The sequence below is a fragment of the Phalaenopsis equestris genome, unplaced genomic scaffold, assembly GCF_001263595.1.
Source record: "Phalaenopsis equestris unplaced genomic scaffold, ASM126359v1 Scaffold000002, whole genome shotgun sequence".
Classification (NCBI taxonomy): Eukaryota; Viridiplantae; Streptophyta; class Magnoliopsida; order Asparagales; family Orchidaceae; genus Phalaenopsis; species Phalaenopsis equestris.
Genome location: NW_018164444.1, coordinates 6,250,683 through 6,251,405, shown reverse-complemented (window position 1 = coordinate 6,251,405; position 723 = coordinate 6,250,683). Strand labels below are relative to the sequence as shown.

General features: G+C 53.1%; 1 protein-coding gene across 1 annotated transcript in view; it reads left to right on the top strand.

Moving 5' to 3' along the window:
* Positions 1–144: 144 nt before the first annotated feature.
* Positions 145–723, top strand: part of LOC110033397 (organic cation/carnitine transporter 3-like) — a gene marked incomplete at its 5' end in the record, with an annotated part of 2,607 nt that continues 2,028 nt past the window's right edge. Inside the window, 1 exon segment of the mRNA XM_020737363.1 lies at positions 145–537. Within this exon segment, the coding sequence (XP_020593022.1) occupies positions 145–537 (393 nt within the window).

Sequence of the window (723 nt, the reverse complement as noted above, 5' to 3'; positions counted from 1 at the left end):
TCCCCGGGGGCCTTCTCCTCGCCACCCTCGCCGACTCCCGCCTCGGCCGCAAGAACATGCTCGTCCTCTCCTCCCTCATCATGTCCCTCTCCTCCCTCCTCACCGCCGCCTCCCCTTCCCTCCTCGTTCCCCCCCGCGTCTCCCCCGCCCTCCGCTCCATCTGCGGCTTCGGCCGAGCCACCGTCGGCACCTCCTCGCTCGTTCTTTCCACCGAGCTAGTCTCGCGGCGGTGGCGCGACCGTGTCAGCATCATTGGATTTGTATGTTTTACGATTGGGTTTCTATCTTTGCCGGGAATAGCATATGTTGTGCGGGGTGAGTCGTGGAGGGTTCTCTATGTGTTGACGGCGGTGCCGTCGGTGGTTTACACGGTGGTGGTGTATTTGGTGATGAGGGAGTCGCCGAGGTGGCTGTTGCTGAAGGGAAGGAGGGACGAGGCTATTGAGACGATTAGGAAGATGACGGCGAAGGGTAGGGATGATATGGTTAGTTGCAGTTTTTCTAACTTGGGGATTCTGTTAGAGCATGATGAATCAGGTACGTTTTGAGTGTCTGCTATTGAATTTATTATTTTTAAATTATTTTTCTAAATTTATTAGAAGCTGTTAAAATTTCATAATTAGGCATCATTTATGTCCAGTTGGTAAGTAGGGTCATTGTAAGTCCCCTTTGGCAAGATTCGAACCCACCCGTGGTGCATGGGGTTCTCATCATAGGCCCTAA